This window comes from Chiloscyllium plagiosum, chromosome 35 (genome assembly GCF_004010195.1).
Source record: "Chiloscyllium plagiosum isolate BGI_BamShark_2017 chromosome 35, ASM401019v2, whole genome shotgun sequence".
NCBI lineage: Eukaryota > Metazoa > Chordata > Chondrichthyes > Orectolobiformes > Hemiscylliidae > Chiloscyllium > Chiloscyllium plagiosum.
This window is the reverse complement of record NC_057744.1, coordinates 3,365,649-3,386,871: the sequence shown is the minus strand read 5'-3', so window position 1 is coordinate 3,386,871 and position 21,223 is coordinate 3,365,649. Positions and strand designations below refer to the sequence as shown.

General features: G+C 40.2%; 1 protein-coding gene across 1 annotated transcript in view; it reads right to left on the bottom strand.

Moving 5' to 3' along the window:
• Window positions 1–3,937: 3,937 nt before the first annotated feature.
• LOC122540581 (coatomer subunit delta) overlaps window positions 3,938–21,223 on the bottom strand; it is a 43,381-nt gene continuing 26,095 nt past the window's right edge. The window contains exons 4-10 of the mRNA XM_043676460.1: window positions 20,480–20,685; window positions 18,416–18,574; window positions 11,076–11,241; window positions 9,200–9,347; window positions 8,485–8,593; window positions 6,300–6,504; window positions 3,938–4,619 (exon numbers count right to left, since the gene is read on the bottom strand). Coding sequence (XP_043532395.1) covers window positions 4,530–4,619; window positions 6,300–6,504; window positions 8,485–8,593; window positions 9,200–9,347; window positions 11,076–11,241; window positions 18,416–18,574; window positions 20,480–20,685 — 1,083 coding nt within the window. The 3' untranslated portion in view covers window positions 3,938–4,529. The remainder of the gene's footprint in view (window positions 4,620–6,299; window positions 6,505–8,484; window positions 8,594–9,199; window positions 9,348–11,075; window positions 11,242–18,415; window positions 18,575–20,479; window positions 20,686–21,223) is intronic.

Below are 21,223 nucleotides of genomic sequence, written 5' to 3'. Positions count from 1 at the left end.
GATGAAAAAGATGTAGAAGCTTTTTTCATTTCCTTTGAGAAATTGGCTAACCAGATGAACTGGCCAGAGACTGTGTGGATAATGTTAATTCAAACCAAGGTGGTAGGCAGGTAATAAAGTATTTGCAGCACTGTCAGGTGATGTCAGGAGAATAACAAGTAGTAAAAAAGGCAATTTTGGGTACCTAAGAGTTGGTATGAGAAGCATAGACAACAGTTCAGAAATGTAAGAAAGGAACCTGGTCAGAATTTGAAAGAATTAAACAAAGCAACTTCAATATAAGGCTGAAAGTATTAAAGATAGAGAAGACATATGAGGCTCTTAGAGATATTATTTTGCTGGGAGGAGTTTAAAAACTCACTTCCAGAAGTGATAAGAACTCATAGGAGGAACAAAGTTCAAGCAGTGAGGAAAGCTGCTAAGGTGGTGGATGAATATGTATTAGTGCATAAATCGAAAGTTAGCTTCCATCAGCAACTCCGTTCCATGAGAGATAGAAATGGAGAAAGACGGAGATCCTCCAATGAAAACCAAAAATAGATCACACTGGGAACAGTTTACCATGTGAAAAAAGAAACCCAAGAGGGTGGTAAAGAAGTGAAAGACCTCAAGTGTTTTTACTGCTGTAAGGTGGGACGCACAAAGTCACAGTGCTGGTGGTTTAAGAAAGGCACTAGGAAAAAGGATGTGGTAAAAGAGACTAAACCAGTGGGATTAGTTAAAGCATTGAAGGAAATCCCCAGTGAGGTCAAGGAACTGCAGGAGAGTGCACAGCCTAGTCACAGGCTGGATAGTAAAGATCTTTTCAAAGACTTCACCTATGAGAGTAAGATTTACTCAGGTAGAAGAAGGGGAGTAGGTAAAGAAGTTAAAATATTGAGAGATGCAGGAGCTAGTCTGTTTCTAACAGTAAGAGATGAAAATATTTGCACTCCTTCTGAATTATTGCCTGAGAGAGTGGTAATCTGTGGAATTAATGCAGAGAGGAGTAGTGCTCCCCTGTGTAAGATAAGGCTAGAAAGTCCAATCAAGACTGGGGAAGTGATAGTAAGAGTGAGAGTGATGAAAAACTGGCCATTCCAGGAATACAGTTTACTCTTGGAAATGATATAGCAGAATCACAGGTGGAAGTGATGCCCATTATAGTGGAAAAACCAAAAGAAAACCAGGGAACTGAAGAGTTAAAAGAAAAATGCCCTGGAATTTTTCCAGACTGTGCAGTGACAAGATCCCATCACCATAAGTTAAAACAAAAAAGAAAGATGAAGGAGTTATGCTCCAGTTAGCTGATACTGTTTGATGAAATGGTAAAGGAAAAACCTAAGCAGGTAAAGGATTAAGCAGAGGTGCTGAGTTGTGAAAGATTAATGGAGTTACAACAAAAAGATGAGACGATAAAGTATTTGTATCATAAAGCCTACTCAGAAAAGGAATCAAAGTGTATTTCAGAATGCTATTACCTTAAGGATAAAATGCAAAGACAGAAATGGAGACCTTGGCAGGTTAGTGCAGTTCATCAGATTGTGTCATCGGTAGAATAGACAGGAAGTATTGCAGGTAGCACATGAATTACCTGCAGGTGGTCATCTAGGAGTAAGGAAGACACAGTCTAAGATACAAAAGCATTTTTATTGGCCGAGATTACATAAAGATGTAGTTGACAGGTAACTGTCATATGTGCAGATGGTAGGAAAGCCACAAGCAGTGATATAATCAGCGCCTTTGATGCCAATTCCCACATTGAACAATCTTTCATACGGGTTATAATTAATTGTGTAGGTCCCCTCCCTAAAACCAAAAGTGAGAACAGTATTTATTAGCCAGAACTGATGTGTCTACCAGGTTTCTGGAAGCAATTTAATTACAGAATGCGAAGGCAAAAAAAGTTATGGAAGAGTTGCTTGCCCATTGTGGACTACCTAGCAAGATTCAGTCAGACCAAGGGTCCAATCTTACTGCCAAATTATGTAAGGTGGTTATGGACAGTTTAGACATCAAACACTATGTACCATGCTGAATCCCAGGGAGTCTTGCAAACATGGCATCAGACCCTAAAGACCATGTTGAGGACTTATTGCCAAGATTACCCAAATGATTGGGATAAAGGTATCCCATTTATATTATTTGCTATTAGGAGATGCCCCACCATCTGAATGGATATTTGGACACAAAGTAATAGTGCCTTTAAAATTAAGGAAAAGTTGGTAAGTCAGAAATCGGCGATCTCACAATTAAATTATACATGAGGCGAGAGAAAGATTAAACAGAGGTGAATTAGCTAGACAACATTTGAAAATGGCACAGCACCTAATGAAGCAAGCAGTAGATAAGAAATCTAAAATTCATACGTTTTCCCGAAGGGATAAGGTATTGGTACTGTTACCAGTGGTAGGAGATCCCTTCAAAGCAATATCCCTATCAGATTGAGAAGTCAGCTGAATTAACTGATAAAGATGCCAGATAGAATTTTAAAAATCATCAGCTTTGTCATGTGAACATGCTGAAACAGTATTGACAGGGAAAATGGAAAGAGAAAAACAGGAATTAGTTACTGCCAGTCTGAGGAATCAAATCCAGAACATTTGGATTTTGATGTGCCTCAGAATAAGTTGACTAATGAGAAAGTCCTCCAGGAATGCATCAAAGTAGTGAGCTCTCTGTCCTAGGAACAGAGAACTGAATTGAAAGATTTGTTAAAGTGCCATGGAGGACCTATATAGAAATAGTATGGGGAGGACTAATATCATAGTACAAGGTTGACGTAGGGAATGCTGCTCCAATAAAACAACCCTTCCACAGGCTTAAATTGTCTCAAAGCTGCGCAGATTCAGAAGGACATGATGCTCCAAGACGACATCACAGAGACAAGTCAAAGTGAGTGGAGTTCACTGATTGTATTGGTTCCCAAGCCTGGTGGCACTCAATGATTCTGCGTAGATTATTGGAAGGTCAATGCTGTGACAAAATCTGACTCTCTCACAATTCTGTTTCATAGTTTAGTTAAAATTTGTTCATTGTCAGATAAATAAATAATTACTTGTTGATTTTCAAGTCCATGTTAGGGATTTATTTTATTTATCCACTAGAAGCTTCTGAAAAGCAGATTACACCACTTTTCATACTCCTTTTAATGACAGATTATAAGGAGAGGTGCTCCTATTTGGGTGTTCTGGTTTTAGTTCTCAGAATGGGGTCAATCTCCGCTTTATAAGAGAATGAATAAAGAAATCTATAGTTCAGTCACTATCTAGTAGAACAAACTACTGTGCAAAAGAAAACAAAACTTATAAATATCAGTCAAGTAGCAACTGTTGGGTGTGTTCAGTCTTCAGGACTTTTAACTACTTTTGATTCTGATATCACAACTTGCCCAAAGGAATCTTGGATTCACAAAGTATTTTAATGCATTGTTCTTCCCAATAGCTTGTTGTTACAGTTTTGACAGACTCAAGGCAGCTTGCAGAACTATCAAAAGTTTAGCAAATCAAGAAACAGTCCTGATTAACCTATGGCACACTGAAGCTGTAGAGGTACTTCATAATTTAAGCTACAACTGTAACAGTCTTCTCCACATCTGGGAAGAAATCAGACAAGCCTGACCATTCTGAGGGGAAACCCAAATGCAGAAAGTGGGAAATTAGCAGTATATTTTTGGAATGATGCATGAAATCCCCCGGTATAAAATGCTGAATGCAGACATGAAAGAAGTGACACAACAGCTCATTTTATCATGTTTCTGCTCCAATTGTGACTTAGATTTTCAACAAACCCATCAGCACGCTCCCAATATCCATTACTGCCCCTATCTCACTGAAGCACTCTACTGCTGTGGTTGACATACTGCCCTGCAGCTTTTGCCTAAAAGGCAACATCATTCCACAGGTGGCATTGAGACCATCTCTACAACAATCCTTTACAGAGAGAAAGCAATGCCGTATTTTTAGTTTCATAATATACTTTTAATCATTTTTAAAGCTTACAATTTTTTGTTAAATCTTTTTACACTGGAATGTTGTCATATTCCCTCTTGTACACTTTACAGGGTTACAAAATTTCTGCTGTGATCATCTTTCATCCAAATCAAAAAAAAGGAAAAAGAAAAAAAGTCACTTTACGTTGGTAACTAACTCAACAGAAGGGCTAAAACAATAATTACAGCCAAGGAGGCAATATGATAGGGAATAACAGGTGCTGTAGCTGAAATACATGACACTGTAGGTGCTACCAAACGTCATCCCCTCCCACCCACCCATCCATCCATCCATCCCCCCCTTTCAAAACAAAGACAAGTGTTTACTTGTTGGTTAATTAAAATATTAATATCAAACTCCTTTTTCAGATGAGAATAGTCGCCAGGTTTGAATAACAGATAATAAACCACATTGTTGTCAAGGCGCTCTGAACCTTTTTTCACATACACAAATACTGTGCAATTTTATTTTTGAAGTTTAGGTCTTCAAACTGGTGTGCAGTTCAGCAACATCTGATCTTGTGATTTCTGGATATCTGTTGTGCATTGATTTTTCTTTTTACAATATTTCATATTTGTCAACCAGTAACATGGTTTCCAAGGAGAACCTCACAGGGCTGCTGCTGTCGACATGACTGATTCCAGTCACCTAGGTACAAAGGAGACAAAATAAACATTTTTATTTCTCCTTAACTTTTGCGCAGAAAAGCAAAGGACAGCCTTGTGGTACTAGCTACCCACTAGTTACTTGACCTTTCAGGGTGGCTCTTGGTGTATGAACCCTAGCAGAGAAGAGGGTCATAGCTGATTCTGAACCCAATTACAAGTGTGGGAAGTAAGACTACTGGATAGTGACTTCAAATGGGAATATTAGATGACTGCAATCCTTCCAACTGTATTCTTTTTAGGGAATTTCATGCAATTTACATCTTTGGAGCTCCAGCATCACACAGTCCTATCCTTACCCATTGCCAGCTATAGAATCATAGCCATACAGAATAGGAACAAACTCTTCAGTCCAACCAATCCATGCAGAACATAATCCCAAACTAAAACTAGTGCATGGTGTAGTACAGAGCAATAAACTTACAAGAAGTCCTCCGACAAGGGAACCCATTCCCTTTCCAAAACTGCAACATAATGTAAATTACAATCTTAAGTCTTAGAGCGGCATTTAAACCAACAGCTCACTCAAAAACATGAATGCTCCAGTGACTCACTCTCCCACTTGACTAACCCAAGAATGCCTCAGAAGCAAGATACTCACCCTTACCCAATGAATGCTAGCAGCAGTGGGATCAGTTGAAGCTCCAATTTGACCAGAGCTGCCAGTAGGTTAGTCAGAATGCAACTTACATCATCCCCTGCACTGACTTTGAAAATCAGGGCACTTTGCATAAGCTTGTTACTTTAAATATTTGGTTTGATTTTAATTTTAACGTTAGAAAGTCATAAATTAATTAATGCATTCATTTTAATGCTTTCAAATACTATGTTGACTACAAAAATGAACCTGATGAAAAAGTTTGCATGTTGGAGTTTGGGGTGGCTGCTTCAGATTTACCACAAACTTTTGACAAAGATCAACAACTTCTCACTAACCATAAGGCATCAGTCAGTCACAAGTCAAATAACTAACACTCCTTTGGAATAAATTCAATGCATTTAAAATCCTGGAATGCAATATCAACTTTATAAACCACTTATCACACAGTAAAGCACCTAAAGGCACTTTATTAAGAGTCAAACAGAATTTGACACTGAACTGCAAAGACATTCAGACAAATTACTTAAGGCTTACCCGAAAGTTTGTTTGTAAAAAGAGGGTTGTAAAGGAGGCAAAAGAAGAACAGAAACAGAAAGGTTTAGGGAAGGAATTCCAGAGCTTGGCAGCGTTGGCAGCTGAAATTACAGCTGCCAACGTAGCAGCAATGACAGATCTGGAGGAGCGCAGGTTTCATGAGAGTTGTTAAAAACCGAGTGTTAGCAGACTGGAAGCAAATGGTAGTCAGCACATGTGTGGGATGACCGGTGAACGGGTCTTGGCATGAGTGAGGAGATGGGTAGAACGGTTTTGCATCATCTCAAGTTCATGAATGGTGGAAGAGGCCTACCAGGAGTTTGTTAAAATGGTCAAAGCTAGAGTCAATAATGCCACAACCAACAGGTTCTGCAGACAGGCTGAAGGAGGAGATAGTTGAGGAATGTTACAGGAGAAGAAACAGGCTCTCTTAGTAATGTTGCAATGGATGCTTAGAAGTTCTTTTGGAGTCATAATACAACAAATTAAATACACTTGAAGAAATGTTTTATTGATGGGAGTTTGTACCTGTATATTGCAGTAGTTCCTTTTGGACACAAAGGATACATTGACTGGGAAGAAATCACTGGGCTGCCCAGCTATACTGAACTCCAAGCTGCCAGTCTTATTTTTGGCATCAATGACAGGTAGGCACCACTCCAGAATATTTTTCCTGCTATCATGGCGATACTCGCCATCAAGTTCACCAATTAATGGGGCGCCAACACCAGACCTAGGTACAACAGAAGAGGACTGTCAGTACAGAAGAATTGGCAAACACTCATTCAATGTTACTGTTGCTTGAAGTGAGTCTCGACTTCCTGCCTGTAAGCTTTTTATCATCAAAATTCAGGTTGACAGCTCACACGTATCACTGAAATTCCATTCCATGTATGTGATCAACAGGACTCACATGCAGACACATGAAATAGGTCCTCAAGTCTGCTCAGCCATTCAATAGGATAGTGACTGATTTGCGTCCTCTGATTCCCACCTATCCCAATAACTTTAGGTACTTGTCTGGCAAGGGAATCAATTTACCTCCATCCCCCACACCAATCTCACTCCACCTTTGGAGGCAGAGCTATAAAGTAGCATAACTCTGAGGGGGAGAAAAACAATGACTTTGTTCTAAAGGGGCAAACTCTAATTTTAAACTTTTAGCTATAGAAAGGAACATCTTTTCACATCTATCTTGTCAAGACTATTCACGATCGTATACATTTCAATCAAGTAACTCGAGCCGGAATGAGCCCATTCTGTCCAACCTATTCTCATAGCAACCTGCACATTCCATGCATCAATCTCGTAAACCTCCTGCGAACAGCTTTCCTTTAAAAAAATTCAGAACTGCGATCAGTATTCAAGATATGGTCTCACCAACATCCTGTACAACTGACATAACATCCTTACTTTTATCTTCATTTCCTCAGTTAGTAAGGGATAGTATCCCGTTAGCCACTTTGATTACATGCTATACCTGTAAACTAACGTTGCAATTCATGCACGAGGACACCCGAAACCTTGTCCACCTCAGAACTCTGCTGTTTTTCTCTGTTCAAGTTTTTTGTTTCTGTAAAAATTAACTTTGCGTTTTCCACTATTATAGTCATCGGTTAGAGTTCTGAACATTCATTCAACCGGTCTACATCCATCATCACACTTCTTATAGATGTCATACTGAGTTTCGAGAATGATTGCCAGACTACTCTTGGCATCATGGTAGCCCACAAACCCACCAACACACAAACAGCAGCTAATGAAGACAACAAGCAAAACTAATGTGATTTACAAATTACCTTGCAAGAACCTTGTAACAAACACTACATTGGACAAACAGGCAGAAAACTAGCCGCATGAATACATGAACATCAACTAGCTACAAAATGACATGACCCTCTCTCACTTGTATCTTTACCTACAGAAGGAGGATACCACTTCGACTGGGACGACACACCCATTAGGGGATAAGCCAAACAATGACACGCAGAAAATTCCTAGAAGCATGGCATTCCAACCGGAACTCTATCAACAAACACATCGACTTGGACCCCATTTACCACCTCCCAAGAAAAAGAACAGGAAATGAAATCACCATAGGAAATGATGTCACCACCCCAAGGAAACTTAAACACAAATAGAAAGTGGGTCACTAACACCAGTGCTTCAGCAGAGGCTCACTGATGTTAACTAATATGGTGACAAAATGTCTGAAAACAAACCTTCCAGCTCAGCGAGCAAACTTACATCTATGTCTTCTCCATAATACACTATTCTATCTGCTTGGTGTCAAAGTATGGCAGATATCAGAAATAAAAAGCCAAAATGCTGGAAATCAAGTATGCACAAGTCATTCACTTAAATTAGTTTCACCACCACGCCCCCCCCCTCAAAACACCACACTCAGGTGTTGCCAGATTTGCTGAGTATCTCTACCATCTTGTTTCTCAATAGGGTGCCTTAATTGTTGGAAGACCAGAATTAAGATGATTGTAGTCCACCAGACTGGTTCAAATTTTAAAAGGACAATGCTGTAGTTTATCACATTAATTAGCTGCCACAGTTCCTGTAGTCAGGTAGTGAAGGTTATTGCCTGGGTTGAAAGTGGGAAGATGCGCTCCTTCTTGTGGCATCAGTCTTAACAGCAGCAAGGTAGAATAAACCATGGGGAATCTGAGATCAAGAAACATGCTTCAAGCCCACAAAAACTTACGGAACAGGAATGGAGATGATCACGTCGTTTAGTTCCAGAGTGCTCTCTTGTAGCTCATACTCAATATTTACATCACAACCAGTGGCACTCTCTGAAGGCCAGCAGTTAACTAAATCAGGAAGAGAAAAGACTGAAAGCACTTTGAAGGCAACAGGTTTAATCTTAACTTTGAATCGTGATTTGCCTAACAGACAAACAAGCAGTAGGCCATTCAGCCTTTCAGAAGATAGAACAGAAGGGGGACATACTTGGTCTATCTGGGTTCATGCCAGCTCCCAAAAGGGGAATGAAAAAAAGCTTTTTTCTCTTAAGTTATTCCTGAGTGGGCTACTGGAAATAATTCACATGTTGACAGTCAAAATAAACTTCAATATTTACCACTTCCTATTGCATTTATCACTGTGGTTAACTTTGAATAGTTTTGAGTAATAAGCGTGACTGAATTTTTACCAAGGTTTAAAAGGTCAAGGGTGAATGTCTCTAATTTTAGTTCTCAGAATGGCATTGTTGACCAAGTTCACTTATGGTACAACAGGTTTAATACAGCAAAACACCCCATGTGCTCAATGAGAGCAACAGAAAAAAAAAATTCACATTTAGACACACTTGCCACAGCCATTTAAGTCATAACTTCTGGAACAACTTTGTACAATTACGCTTGCAACGATGTAAGATACCCAAATTGCTCATTGCCTGCACAAGTTGAAGAACTTACTGGCAAGGGGAATAAAGGCGTCGTCGTTAGTTTGCAACCTCCACTTCAGGACTCCAACATCATTATTCAGTGGAAAGGATTTCTCTGGGTTCTTTAGGCCAATCAAAGATTCTGTCGTGAAAAGTTTCTTATCCACATTTGGGTGAGTCTGGAGACAAAGACAGAACAAACTAGGGTTTAGTCTGGAACTAGGTCACCTTCATTTCCGACTCAGAAGTTATGCAGCTCGAACTTTACCCACTGCAAATTTTTAAAAGCAGGAATAAAGTACATACGAAGACGACAGGAAGGACAGCTCATAGCTATGGTAACAGTAATCATGGTACCAGACTAGTAATCCAGGCTCAGACCAGTAATACAGAAACAAGAATTCAAATCCCACTGTACAGATGTGAAAATTAATTTCAATTAACTAAATAAATGTAGAATAAAGCAAACAGCAATGGTAACCACGAAACTACTGGCTTGCCATTAAAAAACAACTAATGGTTCACCAATATTCTTTAGGAATGCTGTCTGCTGATCTAATCCGTGTGACTCCAGACCCACAATTTGGTCAACTCTTAATTAGTCTTTGAAATAGCACAGCGAGCCATCTCAGTTGGCTCAAGGGCAATTAGGGAAAGAAACTACTTTGGTCTGCAACTCTCACCTCCCATAAATTTAAAACAAAACTACTCAAAACTATGGAGAGTGATGTTAATTCAAGTAGACCAAAAAATTATTGGAACTAATCACTGCACTAAGCTGACTGATCCTATTTGCTGACATTTCAGAATAAAATGCACCTTTGGTTGATCATAATTTAAGATTGAGTAAAGTATCTCTGTTTATTTGCTACAATATCTTTTGTCGGCATGCATCTGTGTGTTAAATAAGTCTTCAGTATCCTACACTACTTGGCAAACTATTGCAGCGGTACACTATCCTCTAAAATATGCCATATCAATACTAACCACACTCATCACAAGCACATAATCTGCACTAGAGTCAAGATTTGTGTTTAGCTTCTCTATCCCTATAAATTCCTCACATAGCTCCATACAGTTCCCTTCCTTATTTAAAGCAGAAACTGCACAGGAGGGAGTTGACCCTAAAGTATTAACCCTAAAGTAATCATAATCTTGGAAATATAAATACAAGTGGGATTTGAATAGCCGCTCAACTGCAGATGACTTTTAATTACTTTTTAAAACTTCAAAAACACAAACAGACAAAGTCAAAAATCACAACACCAGGTTATAGTCCAACAGGTTTAATTGGAAGCACACTAGCTTTCGGAGCGCCCCTCCTTCATCAGGTGGTTGAAGGATTAGCGCTCCGAAAGCTAGTGTGCTTCCAATTAAACCTGTTGGACTATAACTTGGTGTTGTGTGATTTTTAACTTTGTACACCCCAGTCCAACACCGGCATCTCCAAATCATGACAAACAAACAAAACAGACATGCATTACTGTTAAGTTAACATGAAATGTCAGAGGGTCTTACCTCATGACTCAACATGGTAATACAACCCCACAAAATGGGGCACTCCAGAACAGGAACAAAATGAGTGGTCAAAACATACTGAATGGGACAGTCCCAGCATTCAGAATTAATCTTCAACAGTCAATGAGAGATCTCGGTTGCGAGCTGACTAGTCTGATAGAGAAAAACAGTGCTTTCTTAAAAGAAAACACAACCCTAACCAGTAAAAGTAACTTAAAAGCAAAATACTGTAGATGCTAGAAAGCTGACAAAGATCACAACCAAGGTTGGAAAATTTCACATTAGGCAGTATCTATAGAGAGAAACAGGGTTAATGTTTCAGGTCCATGACATCTCATCAAAACTTATTTAAACAAGGCTCATCCACATAAACATGGTGTTATATTTACCTGTAGCTGAACTCCTTTTTTGTCATCATTCTCTATTTGAAGGCGAATTCTTCCTTGTTTTTCATCGCTAACCCGGAGCATGATCATGCCATGTACCTCCATATTTTGCAAGCCGCCATCCCGACCACATGTCAGTGATATCTTCTCTTCAATTTTCAGGTGTACACTGTCAAAGTTACAAGAAAAGCATTCACATTATGACAGTAGGAATTTAGCTCATTACTTTAGAATCATAAGTAGCACTGACGCAGAGAACTAGACCATAACAAATAGGAGCAAGAGTAGGCCATTTGGATCATAAAGGCTGCTCTGCTATTCAACAACATCATGACTGATTGAATTAACACCACCTTCCTGACTTTTTCCTAGAAGCCTGGATTCCTTTACTGATTACGACGAGCCTGTAAAGGATTCCATAGATTCACCAATCTCAAACAAAAATTTCTCATCTCTACATTAAATGGGGTAACTCATTACTCAAATTATGCTCCCTGATTCTAGACTCTCTGACAAGGGTAAACAAGCCTTTCAGCAGCGATCTTTCAAGTTCCTATATCTTAGATGTTTCAGTAGGTTGTCTCCCATTCTTCTAAATTGAAATGAGCACCAACTCAAGTTTCCTTATAAGGAAATCCTTCCATATCCAGGATCAACCTAGCAAACCTTCTTTGTAATGTCTCCAACATCAGAATACCTTTCCTTACAAACAGAAACTAAAACAATTATTCTAACAGCAGACTAACTGGTTCCTTGTCCAGTTTTAGCAAGACTTCTCTATTTATATACTCCATTCACTTTGAATTAAAAGGCTAACATTCGATTTGTTTACATTATTAATGGAAATTGTATTTTGGCTTTTCGTATTTTATGTATAAAGACTCCCAAAGCCCTCTGTCCTGCAGCTTTTTTCATTATATTCAGTTCCTCTCTTCTTTTTGAAAAATCTCACATTTTCCTGCATTATATTCCATAGGCCAAGCGTTTGCCTACTCACTTATTCTGTCTATATCCCTCTGCAGACTATGTCAACCTCACCAACTGCCTTGCCTATTTTCATCACCCACAAACTTGGGAATATTACATTTACTTCCCTTATCCAAGTCATTATTATATATTGTAAATAACTGCAAGCCCAGGATTGATCCCTGTGGAACTCCACTGGCTACAGAACTTGCTCTGATAATGTCCATCACATCCTAAAATTCTTCAAAATCCATTCGTTACTTCTGAAATAACAAACTCATTTGAACACAGCAAGATTTCAGGGAGGAAATTAGTTGAATGACTAACATTTTTTTACAGATTCTGGTTAATAGGGCATCACGAATATTCTGATCATCTTTAAGCAACGCAATGGAAACTTTTACGTCTACTTGAGATGGCAGATTTTAATGTGTCACAACTGCGACCAGGAAAATTGCACTGAGAGTCAAGCCCCACCTTTTCCCACATATTAAGAGATCCTTTGCCTTACAATCCAATTCTGGGTTGAATTTTATTTGCCATCTTTCTGCCAAGCTGATAGACCATATTTTCCAGCTGTCTACAGTTATTGTCCCTGTCATCAACCACTCAGACTAACCATGAAGTTGTTGAATTGTAGTAAAAGAAAACCGGCTTTACAAATTATGCTTTGATGTGCTGTCCTTACCCATGCTGGCCTCTATGCAACCCGAAACTGCCCTCTGATATAACCTTACAAGTTAGAGGTTGACAAAGAAAACTCATCTTTGCAAATAAACTGGCCTTGGGCAGTAATTGCTATGTGCCCAATGATGCTCATATGCAGACAACAATAAAAGAATCCAGTACCTTTGAGATTATGCTTTCTCTTATGGAAGGATCTGGAACTGGTCACTGTTTAAAACTCAGGAGTTGCCAGTTTAAATAAAGATGAGACGATTCTTATCTTACAAGAGTTGAGTATCTTTGGAACTCTTGCTGAAAAGATGGTGAAAGTAGAATCCTTGAATATTTTTAAGGCAGAGGTGGACAGATCCTCTACATACAAGGGAGTGGAAGGTTACTTGCAGTAGACAGAAATGCAGATCTAAATAACAATCAGATCAAATCACAATAGTATGGAATAGCACAGTGGGCTCAAGGAGCAGAATGACCTACTCCTGGCTCCAAAATCCTGCCGATGTATGTGTAAACATAGTGTAAAATTTACTTCGTAAGTTGCAGAAGTTATGGGCTGACAAGTACTTGACAAAACCTCACCCGAGAGCCTTAAAAAAGTGAGATAGTAGACACGTAGATTTTAGCACTTCAAAATGCAAATGATTAGGGGAAATCCCATTGAATTGGAAGACAGCAATTATAATTTCTTTGTTCAAAAAGGGAAGAAAACAACAAGCCAGTTAGCTTAACATCCATCATAGCAATGTGCATTGTTTGCAAAATGTACCGCAGAAATCCTCCCATACTACTCAGAAACCTCCAAACCAAGAGCTGCTACCATCCAGAAGTACAAGGACAGCAGACACATGGGAACACCATCACCTGCAAGTTTCCTTCAAGACACTCGCTGTCCTGATTTGGAAATATATTGCCATTCCTTCCGTGTCACTTCCTCCCCAGTAGCATTGAGGGTGTTCCTACACCAAATGGACTGTGATGGTTCAAGGAAGAAGGACAACAAAGATGGAGCAATAAATGCTGGCCCAGCCTGTGACACCCACAAATGAATTAAAAAGCAGAAATAGTCATGACCGACTTTAGCTGATTTATGGTTTCAGTTAGACAACAGTCCATTCTATGATTACAAGAGTAAAATCCAGTGTATCTAATTCCAAACTTGAAACAGCACTTCCTACCTAAATTTACCAGTTTCCACATCAGCCAACCTGCAATCTTTCTAAAAGAAACTGCTAACTTGCAGTAGATTTTTGTTGGAGATCTACACCACCAGATGGAAGATTAACATGTCCTAAAATAATTTCATGTGAAATATGCTCAATCAGCAGGCATTACATTCTAGATGGAGTGTGAATCATCCCATGTGTCCTTTAAAGTAGTAAAAGATCCCAAGTAGTACTTTAGGAAAGTAATCCTTGACAGTGAACCACACAAGGAAAAAATAGATCAGGTGACAATATGAGAATTCAAAACAATTAGGCTTTAAGTGCACCTTAAAAAGGAAAAAAAAAAAAAGAGGTAAAGAAGCAGAGACATTGATGGAGAGATTTCCCAAGCTTGGAATCCCAGTCAGGTGAACACATGGCTTTCTCAGGGTAGAGTGAAGAAACCAGAATTGAAGGGGCTGAGAGATCCAGGTTTGTAAGACTGGAGGAGATTATAATAGGGAAGGGCAAGGCCAAGGAGAAATTTAAAAACATGGAAGAGACAGGAGCCAAAACAGATCAATAAGCACAGGGTGATGCATGAACAGGATCTGTAGCTACTGAAGGTACAGACACTGAAGCTCTGGATTAGTTCAAGTCCCTTAAGATGCAAGGTAGGAGATTATCTGAAAACACAGCAATCTTATCAGATCGAGTGCATTAGTTGGAGAGACAGATAGAAGCGATGAGGAATTTGCAACAGCAACAGTATGTGATGGATGGCACTTATAGGAAAGGGGGAAAATCTCAGATAGTCACATAGATGGGTTAACTCCAGGAAGGGTAAGAGAGGTAGGCAGCTAGTGCAGGAGTCTTTTGTGGATATACCCATTTCAAGCAGGTATGCTGTTTTGGAAAACGTAGGGAGTGATGGATTCTCAGGGGAACGTAGCATGAACAGCCAAGTTTCTGGTATTGAGACTGGCTCTAATGCAACGAGGAGTACGTTGGCTTCCAAGAGATCAACTGTGTTAGGGGATTCTGTAGTCCGAGGTACAGACAGACGTTTCTGTGGCCAGCAGTGAAAAAGCAGAATGATGTGCTGTTTCCCTGGTGCCAGGATCAAGGATGTCTCAGAGAGGGTGCAGAATGTTCTCACGGGGGAGAGGGGCCAGCAGGAGGTCATTGTCCACATTGGAACCAACAACTTTGGAAGGGAAAAGGTTAAGATTCTGAAGGGAGATTACAGTGAGTTAGGCAGAAATTTAAAAAGGAGGTCCTCAAGGGTAGTATTATCTGGATTACTCCCAGTGCTACGAGCTAGTGAGGGCATGAATAGGAGGATAGAGCAGATGAATACATGGCTGAGGAGTGGGTTTATGGGAGAAGGATTCACATTTTTGGATCATTGGAATCTCTTTTGGGGTAGAAGTGACCTGTACAAGGAGGATGGATTGCACCTAAATTGGAAGGGGACTAATATACTGGCAGGGAGATTTGCTAGAACTGCTTGGGAGGATTTAAACTGTTGAGGTGGGGGTGGGTGGGACCCAGGGAGATAGTGATGAAAGAGATTGCTCTGAGACAGGTACAGCTGAGAACAGAAGTGAGTCAAACAGTCAGGGCAGACAGGGACAAGGTAGAACTAATAAATTAAACTGCATTTATTTCAATGCAAGGGGCCTAACAGGGAAGGCAGATGAACTCAGGTCATGGTTAGGAACATGGGACTGGGATATCATAGCAATTACGGAAACATGGCTCAGGGATGGGCAGGACTGGCAGCTTAATGTTCCAGGATACAAATGCTACAGGAAGGATAGAAAGGGAGGCAAGAGAGGAGGAGGAGTGGCATTTTTGATAAGGAATAGTAGTACAGTTGAGCTGAGGGAGGATATTCCCAGAAATACATCGAGGGAAGTTATTTGGGTGGAGCCGAGAAATAAGAAAGGCTTGATCACCTTATTGGGATTGTATTATAGACCCCCCCCCTCCAATAGTCAGAAGGAAGTTGAGAAACATATTTGTAGGAAATCTCAGCTATATGTAAGAATAAGAGGGTAGTTATGGTAGGGAATTTTAACTTTCCAAACATCAACTGGGACTGCCATAGTGTTAAGGTTCAGATGGAGAGGAATTTGTTAAGTGTGTACAAGACAATTTTCTGATTCAGTATGTGGATGTATCTAATAGAGCAGGTGCAAAACTTGACCTACTCTTGGGAAATAAGGCAGGGCTGAGGTGACTGAGGTGTCAGTGGGGGAGCACTTTGGGGCCAGCGACCATAATTCTACTTGTTTTAATATAGTGATGGAAAAGGATAGACCAGATCTAAAAGGTGAAGCTCTAAATTGGAGAAAGGCCAATTTTGACGGTATTAGGCAAGAACCTTCGAAAGCTGATTAGAGGCAGATGTTCGCAGGTAAAGGGACGGCTGGAAAATGGGAAGCCTTCAGAAATGAGATAACAAGAATCCAGAGAAAGTATACTCGTGTCAGTGTGAAAGGGAAGGCTGGTAGGCGTAGGGAATGCTGAATGACTAAAGAAATTGAGGGTTTGATTAAGAAAAAGAAGGAAGCATATGTCAGATAGAGACAGGATAGATCGAGTGAATCCTTAGAAGATTATAAAGGAAGTAGGAGTATACTTAAGAGGGAAATCAGGAGGGCAAAACGGAGACATGAGATGGCTTTGGCAAATAGAATTAAGGTGAATCCAAAGGGTTTTTACAAATATATTAAGGACAAAAGGGTAACTAGGGACAGAATACGGCCCTTCAAAGATCAGTAAGACAGCTTTTGTGAGGAGCCACAGAAAATGTGGGAGATACTAAATGAATATTTTGCATCAGTATTTAGAAATAGATGGTGACATCTTGCAAAATGTCCAGATTACAGAGGAGGATGTGCTGAATGTCTTGAAACGGTTAAAGGTGGATAAATCCCCAGGACCTGATCAGGTGTACCCAAGAATCTGAGGGAAGTTAGAGAAGTGATTGCTGGGCCTCTTGCTGAGATACTTGTATCATCGATAGTCACAGGTGTGGTGCCGGAAAACTGGTGGTTGGCAAACGTGGTGCCACTGTTTAAGGGCGGTAAAGACAAGCCAGGGAACAACAGACCGATGAGCCTGAGCTCAGTGGTGGGCAAGTTGTTGGAGGGAATCCTGAGGGACAGGATGTACATGTATTTGGAAAAGCAAGGACTGATTAGGGATAGTCAACATGGCTTTGTGCGTGGGAAATCATGTCTCACAAACTTGATTGAGTTTTTTGAAGTAACAAAGAAGATTGATGAGGGCAGAGCAGTAGATGTGATCTATATGGACTTCAGTAAGGCGTTCAACAAGGTTCCCCATGGGAGACTGATTAGCAAGGTTAGATCTCATGGAATACAGGGAGAACTAGCCATTTGGATACAGAACTGGCTCAAAGGTAGAAGACAGAGGGTGGTGGTGGAGCGTTGTTTTTCAGACTGGAGGCCTGTGACCAGTGGAGTGCCACAAGGATCGGTGCTGGGTCCTCTACTTTTTGTCATTCACAGAAATGATTTGGTTGCAAGCATAAGAGGTACAGTTAGTAAGTTTGCAGATGACACCAAAATTTGGAGGTGTCGTGGGCAGCGAAGAGGGTTACCTCAGATTACAACAGGATCTGGACCAGATGGGCCAACGGGCTGAGAAGTGGCCGATGGAGTTTAATTCAGATAAATGCGAGGTGCTGCATTTTGGGAAAGCAAATCTTAGCAGGACTTATACACTTAATGGTAAGGTCTTCGGAAGTGTTGCTGAACAAAGAGACCTTGGAGTGCAGGTTCATAGCTCCTTGAAAGTGGAGTCGCAGGTAGATAGGATAATGAAGAAGGAGTTTCGTATACTTTCCTTTATTGGACAGAGTATTGAGTACAGGAGTTGGGAGGTCATATTGCGGTTGTACAGGACATTGGTTAGGCCACTGTTGGAATATTGCGTGCAATTCTGGTCTCCTTCCTATCGGAAGAATGTTGTGAAACTTGAAAGGGTTCAGAAACAATTTACAAAGATGTTGCCAGGATTGGAGGATTTGAGCTATCAGGAGAGGTTGAACAGGCTGGGGCTGTTTTCCCTGGAGCGACAAAGGCTAAAGGGTGACCTTATAGAGGTTTACAAAATTATGAGGGGCATGGATAGGATAAATAGACAAAGTCTTTTCCCTGGGGTAGGGAAGTCCAGAACTAGCGGGCATAGGTTTAGGGTGAGGGGGAAAAATATGAGAGAGACCCAAGGGGCAACCTTTTCACACAGAGGGTGGTGCACGTATGGAATGAGCTGCCAGAGGATGTGGAGGAGGCTGGTACAATTGCAACATTTAAGAGGCATTTGGATGGGTATATGAATAGGAAGGGTTTGGAGGGATGTGGGTCGGGTGCTGGCAGGTGGGACTAGATTGGGTTGGGATATCTGGTCGGCATGGACAGGTTGGACTGAAGGGTCTGGTTCCATGCTGTACATCTCTATAACACTATGACTCTATGACTACTATTATTCTTATAATATTAGAACAAGGTTTTCACTTACCTTTCTATATTAACAGGTGGTGACAGCACTTTAGCTGCTTCTGGTGTACGTTTTGTTGAGGAACTAATCTGTTCTCCTTCCAACTTCAGCTTGTCTACGAAATTATCCACGTCCTTTCCCTTTGCCCCAAGTTTTAAGGCCTTGCTTGGACCAGAAGGTCTGAAGGAGCAAAGAGAGAAGCCTACACTTTAAATATCGAGAGATAACCAAGCTTAAAGAAATAATTAATTAACCAGGTACTCACAAAACATGCCAAAACGTTCACACTTGCCAATGTCAACGGACCAGTTCTTGCACATACAACAAAAGACATCAACTTTTAACATTCATGACAACGCAGTACTTCCCCAAAAACACTTGGTTCAGTACACCAACTATACATCTGCACCAACGAAAATCTATAAACATTTTGGTGTACTATGCAGACAGCAATACCACAATCAAGCCAGGATAAGCAGAAGCAGTCAGAATAATGGGTAAAAAAGGCCTTCAACTCAACAGGCTACCACGTACTGGGTGCTGCAGGAAGGGCCCCGCCCCATGCATTATTGAAGCAATTGAAGCAAACCATACCTGATTATATATAAACCAGCTTCACACGCAAGACCTGCTGCATCAGCCCTTAATCCACAAGAGAACACAATTAAGTGATAACGAGTTTAAAATGACACAGGTTTGGTCTATAACATATTACAGCTAACAATGCAGAAACTCAAACAGCCAAAGGAACTAACTGACTCTTCAATTCTTCATGCTATCCAGAAACAATAATCGAACAGAGACACTATGAACAGGCAAGGAACGCTAAAGGCAATAAACACCATTTTCTCCTTAATCAAGAAATTCCAGACATGTGCAATATCCAACCATTTTCAAAGGTATCTTTGCTCATGATTCTTTTTTTTTGTAATGAGCCAGTATGCCCATAGGTATAGATCAGAATTTTAAACCATACTAGTCTGTCCGAAACCCATACTGCCAATGGCCCAATTTTTAAAATATACAGCTTTTATGACACGAATACGTCAAGCAGAATTTTTACAGATGATACAATCCTTTAGAAAAAAAACGTTCTTAGTAAAGTTAGGCATCCTGAGTTTTAATAACTCTCTTCTGAAACCTTCAGTGTAAAAGAAGAGATCTTTGCCAAATTAGCTTCTGTACAACCCATTTTACATTGCAAACTTGCTGCATAGGAAGACTGAAAGCCAATAAAACAGCTGACATCAGTACTGCTGAATAACAGACTCCAAACCCGGAATTATCCTAACCAACGTAACAGTTCAAAACACAAAGAAAACAATTTCACTCAATACAAATTCTTTTAAATTGTCTGGAAAGCTAGAGGAAGAAGAAGGGAGAGCAGGTGACCTGTGCAAGTGACTGAAGAGGGATGAAGACAGATTTAATAATCCTCCATATTTGTTAGCACCATCATGACAAAACCAAAAGCTCAGTCACTGAGCATGTTCAAGAAACTATTATGATATTTAAGTACAATTGACATGAATGAGGGGAAAATGAAAGTAATGCGCAGCATAGTTTTGAAGTGTTGCAACACTGCCTGGAACCCCATGGACTGACTTGCAGAGGCCTGCTCCTTCCTACATGCTGCCTGTCAAAGTGAAGATTCACTGTGTCTATTTGACAAGTCATTCCATCAGCCCATATCAAAGTAGTTAAAATCCCATTCTTTCTTGATTGCTTGTTTCTGCTAGATGATTTAGAAGCCAAAGTTTGGATTCACCTAACCAATATGTTCCTATTCTTTACTCTCAAATCCTGGGTAGCTTGCTATTTTTTTCAACTTAATTTTTTAAAATGCAATTGGTAATCATTACTCCCTTGTCAATGGGAAAAAGAACTGCACTTCATAAATAAACCAAAACAGTATCGTGTGTGAAATGAACAGTCCTCAACCTGATGAAGTGCCCCAACAAATCAATTTTTTTTTTAAGAATGCAAAGGTCAGTCACATCCATGCAACTTTCTATCTTACCATACAGTGAGCAGCTCAGAAGACAAATGGATGAAAACTCACGAATTCTAGAAATTTTAACTTACCTCATTACTGCTGGCGTCATCTTGGGCTTTTCTGGTTCAATGATGGCATCAGTTATCATGGATGCTGCTGAGCTACTAGAGATTCCTCCACTGCCAAACCCACCAAAGCCAGGAGCTTTCTTGCCTTGCCTTTCTGCATCTCTACGAGCTTGCTGCAATTCCTTAGCCTTCCGACGCATTTCTGCTTTTGCTTCACGTTCTTGTGTCTGAATGGGAACATTAAAATAATAATCATAGCTCAAAGGAAAAAGCTTTGTCACAAGTCTGCAACACTATAGGAACAGGTCATTAAAACAGCTTTCCATTTTCTCTAAGCTTTGTGGGCAGTGTGCAGTAAGTAAAGCATTTTTCAGTTTAGTCACCCAGTCCTAATCAAGAAATCCCCAGCTGAGGGATGGTATGGTAATATTGGACTTCCAAAGACATCAATTTCACCCCTAATTCCACAGTGCTGCGGATTCTCATATTAATCATGCTGTGTTTAACCAGCATTAACAACAAGGAACATGACATCCCAAGTATCTCAGATTCTTGGCTTGGGCAAATATCAGGTAGGAGAAAGTGAGGACTGCAGATGCTGGAGATCAGAGCTGAAAAATGTGTTGCTGGAAAAGCGCAGCAGGTCAGGCAGCATTAAAGGAACAGGAGAATCGACGTTTCGGGCATAAGCCCTTCTTCAGGAATGAAGGTGGTTCCTGAAGGGCTTATGCCCGAAACGTCGATTCTCCTGCTCCTTTGATGCTG